Below are 6,000 nucleotides of genomic sequence, written 5' to 3' on the forward strand. Positions count from 1 at the left end.
GGAGGAGGCACACAGGGAGAGAGGGAGGGAGAGGAATATAGAGTCCATATACTCAGATTATGGCAAGGGCCTCTTGGGGTTGTAAGTAACTTAAGACAGGAGTTACAGGATGTAGAGGGTGTTTTGCTGCTAATAATATGATTCTAACATGTGTCATTTCTTAACTTTTCATTGACCACCATTTCACAGATGAAGAAACTGAGGCATGTTCATGCCAGCGAGTCTGTTGCTGGACTCTGGCATCATTCTTGTCTCCACCCAGTGTTATGTTCAGCTTCCTGACTTTCACAATCAGACTTTCAAGGCACCAGGGTTGTTGTTTGAGAAAGGAACTTGCCCAGGATGGCCTCAAACTTTCCAGACTCCTGCCTCGGCCTCCCAAGTGCTACCACTGGGGACAGGTAGCACCATGCAGCCTTTTTACCTTCTTACTTTCAGGGATGAGGATTTCCAAAACCAACTCCCACTCAAGTAGAACAGAACCAACAGTCATATGCCAAATACCAAGAACCCAACCCTGGAAATGAGCATTTTTCCTGGCTGTAGCTGAGGAGGGAAATCTGATTCTTATTTTGTAGGCAATACAGTTCAGATTCACAGCTAAAAAGAAAAAAAAGGCTCCAGGAATGTTGGATCCTTCCTTGTGCTGGGAGATGAACCCGAGAGATAAACTCTAAGTATCAGATGAGGAAGCTCCAAAGTGGAAGACTCCACAGCTTGCTTTAATGTCCCAGAGTCGGGAAATATTAGACAGGCTGGTTTTGTGCTGCACGAAACAGCCATAGGCTCCAGGAAGCTGGAGAGGAAATAGTGTAAGGTATACTTTCTGCCCACAAGACGCTTATGCTAGAGCTAAAAAAGTTGCTTAGTAGTAAAGTGCTTATATGGCCTATGTTTAGCATGTTGCAGGCCTTGGATTCAAGTCCCAGGATTGCACACACACTTGCGCACACACACACACTCACTCACACACACACACACACACACACTCACACACACACACACAGAAAAATAGCTTACAATATAGGAGATGGTGTCTTATTTCTACATGAGTTAACACTTTAGTCTCTAGAGCAGGAAAGTTGAGTGAGGTCACAGTCCTTTGGCAAGGTGATACATTCGAATGTTTGCTGCACAGGATTAGGGTCACTGCCAGTTATATACCACAAAGCTGAAACTTCCCAATTCTGTGTAACCAGGGACACCATAGCAAAGGGCCTCTGCAAGCAATGGTTTGAAATCAGATCAGATGAAGGGAATTTGTGATTGAGGGGATATGTCTAAAATAGCCAAAGATGGTCCAGCTGGTCAGTCAAAGGTCAGCTGACATTGTCTTGGCCTGGTGGAAGCCACTGGTGGACATTGGAACAGCAACAGTGTTGGGTAAGCTTTCTAAAGACAAAGCAAAAGTAAGTGCTGGAAGGAGAGGCACAAATCATGTGCAATGATTCGGAGAAAAGTTTTTTGATTAACAGCCTTCTTCCTTTATGTATTTTTACTTTTTTTTTTTTTTTTAGAGAATTCATTCTTTAATTTGTGTGTGTGTGTGTGTGTGTGTGTGTGTGTGTGTGTGTGTGTGTACAGGGAAAACTTTAATAGCTTCCTTCTTTTGTTCCCAGGAAAGACTGACTCACAGTGGCTCCATGACTAGTTCATGCTTGTGTTAGTCAGGGTCAGACTTGGAGTGGGTGAGTATTTCTGACCACATTTGTCCACTTACACTCACAAGACAGCAAAATCTTGAATATGAAGACTTCCTAAAGTTTTCCTAGACAAGTTTATGTTCCCTCTTCTAAACTTACTTGCAATACTATGTGTCCTTTGTAAGTGATTCTAAAACAGCCCTTTTCTTTCCCATCAAGAACACATTTAAAGATGATGGGCGAAAGAAAATTCAGTCTTTTCCAAGATAGCTTTTCTTTTGCAAAATGCACCTACTTCAGTATAGTGTTGCGACAGCAATCTTACTTTCTCTTCTTTATCCACACTTACCTAGAGCATACTCTGCAAAAGTCAACAGAAGTCCTTAACTCCCATCCCAGCAAATGCCCTTGATTGATTCCTAACCCCAAGTTGGCTCAGAAGCTTTGTGCATATTCATAGAAGCAACAAACACACTGCTTTTCGGAGCTGTTTGCTTCACTTCTAACATCCTAGAAATGAACTAAGTAGGGGTCTCTTATATCATTTCTATTAGCAAAGCAGAGCTGACACCAGCACAGCGTGGCTCTACTTGTGGGTCTGCGTGTGTGTTGCTGGAGATGCTACCATGCATGGCGAGGCAAGTGGCAAGCGCTGGACCACTGAGACATCTCCCAAGATGCCCTGTGTGCTTCTGAGGAGAAATGTAGTGGGTGAAGAGACACTGCTCTCTCTTCTGGTAGCCTGTGGGCTGCTCTGAGTCACTCTGAGCCTCAGTGTTCTCAGCTGTACGAGGATGAGCAGTTCTGAACTAAGGAGCTGGAGGTGTGGTCCAGAAAAGTGCTTGTTGCTCTTACAGAGGGCTACGTGTTAGTTCTCACCACATCAGGTGGTGCACAGCCTTCTGTAACTCCAGCTCCAAGGAGTCCCATGCTCTTTTGACCTCTGTGAACACCTGCATATATGTGGCACACACATAACACATACACATATTACACGCACACACACACAGACATTTTAAAAATTCTTTTAAAGTTGTTTTTGTTGTTGTTGTTAATTTGGCTTTTGTGGCATCCCTGGTAACTCAAATGTGGTTTACTAATTTTTGATAGATGATATTTCTGGGTATCTCCAAGTAGTATTCTGACACACAAGTTCACATATGGTTGGAGTCAGTCCCTAAAACTGTCAGGAGGTTCTGCTGGGTCAACCCACCCGTCTGAGTTCCGAGTCTGTAGACAGATTATCTGGGAACTGAATAACTGAAAAAAAATATTGAGAAGAAAGGTAGGAAATCATGAGGTGTAATGATTATAAAGTAATGATGCATGCAACAGGGCTTCTTAACTAGGATACAGGGCTGCTTTCTGGTGGCCCACTATCCCTTACCATCCCCTGGGAAGTCACATGTGTGGGCACGTGTACAGTTTTCCAAGAAGCGTCATTGCTGAAGTCTCCATAAGGATCTGAAAACTTGCCTTGAAAATAAAGATACTATATTTTACTAGGCAACTCTTTTAAGCCAGATATAAGCTATATACATTTCCTTCTTCTCTTCCCTTTCCTCTTTCAATGGAATCTTTTGGTTAAAATGCCCAATGGCAAAAAAAAAAAAAAAAAAAAAAAAAAAAAAAAAAAAAAAAAAAAAAAACTTGGTAAATTTAAAGAGAAAAAACACAGATTACCTTCATTTTTAATTATGTGAACATGTGTGTGAGATGGGTGCATATCTGTATGTGAATGCGTGTGCTTTCGGCAGCTTGAGATAGTGTTATTAGATGGCTATGAATTGTCTGCCCAGTGGGGGTGCTCGAAACTGAGGGTCAGGTCCTCCGCAAGAGCAGTACTTTCTGTCAACCTCTGGCACCAGTGACATCTTTTAGATCTTGATTTGTATCATTTTTACTTTTTATATCCTGGAAATATTTTTCTGACTTTGATACAACTTCTTTGATTTCTCTCTGAGCAGTATGTATGTGTTTGGTATCAAAAGACATCTTAATGATTGCTTGCATTTAAATTAGCATGTTTCTATTGTAGATGCTTGACTCAAAACTAAATACAATTTATCCAAATGACTGACTTCTCTCAGAAGTACTCTTCCCTGTGTTCTTCCTGTATCCTTCCCCGTATTCTCCAACCACCCCCACCACACACACACACTTTAATTTATACAGACGTTTCTATGAACAATTATCATTCTCTAATTGGCTAACTCCTACCTGAATATTCTCTACCTTGAATTATGTATCATTGTTTGTAGGCAATAGAATTCCTTATCATCAGAAAGATATGTTTATAAATAAATCAAAAGGCAGAGGAAGGCTGATCCCACCTCGGGCCCTTAACTCTGGCTGTAACTAGTCGCAGCTGTACAAGAGTGATCTCCGCTCCAGTTAGCCTCACAAGGAAGCCAGCAAAGTCACCTTCAGAAGTTTTTTGTTTTGTTTTGTTTTGAAATACAGTTTGTTTCCCCTACTCTTTAATTCCTTTTCTAATGGGTTTCTTCTTAGTGCTTACTTCTCCTAGAATAACCGGGAAATTTCTCAAAATGAACAAGCAGAGCTGTTTTTAATAGTACAATGGTTACAGATAATAATAATAAAAGGTTACAGATGTGCATTCTTTGTTAAGGTCTGAGAACAATGTGAATTAGGGAAGTTGTCATTAACTGAACGCTTGGCTATATTTTTTCCTTAGCAAATAGGTAGGAATTCATACCACATGTGTACAGGAGGGCTTCCAAGGCTCAGAGGTTTTGAAGCACCAATTTAGAAGTAGCAGAAGTCAAAGTGATTTTAACCCACGGTGGATCCTCCACACAGCTTTTCTTTTTCACCTGCTCTTCAGGTAAAGGCAAATCTCAAAAAAATTCTCAAATCAATACTGAAAAACTGGAGCTATACAAAAATCTCTCTAAGCCCAAAATATTAACTGTTTCTTTCTTTCTCCATAGACTCTAAGCAGGTTGGTGAAGTTCCTTACCAATATTGTTTATAATTATCTGGATGAAACTAGACAGGATGGCAAAGGCAACACAGTATTTTAAAGTATAATCATCACTGTATCTTCAAAGTGTGCGCAAAGTGCTCTTTGTTGACACATTACAAGTCAAATTAACGGATGCATGCAGCATCTACTCTCACTGCAAACCATAGACACGTTAATATACTTGAAAACATCTGCAAAGACTTCAGGGGAGCGCTGTGGGTTTCTGGGTGTCAGACGCAGGTGATGTTTATGCCAACCGCTATGGTTTATCCCCTGCGTTCATATGCAAGGAAATGTTAAACTGTGTCTGGAGAACATGAAAACAGAGATCTTCTCCCCTCACATCCAAGGTCCCTAAACTACAGCCCTCTGGTTTAAAACTCCCCAGGACTTCTACCCAGGAGACACAGCCCCTTTCTCTTCTTTCCAGAGAGCGACTTCAGTTTTTGTTTGTTCGTTTTAACGGGATGAGGTGAGAGTCTTACCTTCTAAGGTCTCACACTGCACGAGGTTGGCGTAGTCCTGCTGAGATAGGAGGCTGGCCTTGCACCCTCGTACCAGGCCCTCCAGGTAGCCATGGTCCACATTGAAGTACAGCTCTGCAGACTCAAGCATGTTGTTCAGGCCGACGCGGCTCTCAGTGCAGGGCAGCAAGAGAACCCCGGCTTGCTCGCTGGGAAGTGTGGGTGTTGTGGTGGCTCAGCTGATAAGGTGCTACTGACTAGTTTGCTCCAGTTTCAGAGGCTCTCATCACAGGGCCTGCTGCTGTTTTTACAGCAACAGTGAGTCAGCCACGTGGTCTAAGTGCACCCAGGGAGAAATTCACTGTCAGGAGAAGTGGTGAGAAGAGGGGTCCTGGCTTCTCCCTCCCACAGTCCAAGGTCACGTCCAGTTTTGCCAAAAAGAGACTTCAGATACCCAGATGTTGTGTAAACATTCCTTTTACACATCTGAACTTTAATTATAAGTTACATCTATTTCATTGTTTTTGAGGACTGTTACTGTGAGCAAAAGTTTCCTTTTCAAAGCACTGAGAAATGCTGGGTGTGAAGAAGCACTGCTTTAGCAGGAGGTTTGTCAAGAGTCTGAGGACGGCTTGGGTTACAGAGTGAAACTAAACCATAGTCTCAAAAAAATAAAAGCAAAAGCATTAAAACAAACAAACTAACAAACAAAACAAATGTTTGCAGACCCATAAGACAATTCTGTAATATAGTGTATTGGTTAAACAAATTAGGAATGTCTTGAAATTGCCAAGAACTGCCACTTAGTTCATTTTCTTTCTTTTTTTTCTATTTTTTTTCCTTTCTTTCTTTCTTTCTTTCTTTCTTTCTTTCTTTCTTTCTTTCTTTCTTTCTTTCTTTCTTT

General features: G+C 41.6%; 1 protein-coding gene across 1 annotated transcript in view; it reads right to left on the reverse strand.

Moving 5' to 3' along the window:
* Nucleotides 1-5,966, reverse strand: part of Atp6v0d2 (ATPase H+ transporting V0 subunit d2) — a 39,290-nt gene extending 33,324 nt beyond the window's left edge. Inside the window, exon 1 of the mRNA XM_055603409.1 lies at nt 5,118-5,966. Within this exon, the coding sequence (XP_055459384.1) occupies nt 5,118-5,247 (130 nt within the window). The 5' untranslated portion in view covers nt 5,248-5,966. The remainder of the gene's footprint in view (nt 1-5,117) is intronic.
* Between the last annotated feature and the right edge of the window lie 34 nt (nt 5,967-6,000).

The sequence above is a fragment of the Psammomys obesus genome, unplaced genomic scaffold (assembly GCF_907164565.1).
Source record: "Psammomys obesus unplaced genomic scaffold, mPsaObe1.curated_primary_1811, whole genome shotgun sequence".
Lineage (NCBI taxonomy): Eukaryota > Metazoa > Chordata > Mammalia > Rodentia > Muridae > Psammomys > Psammomys obesus.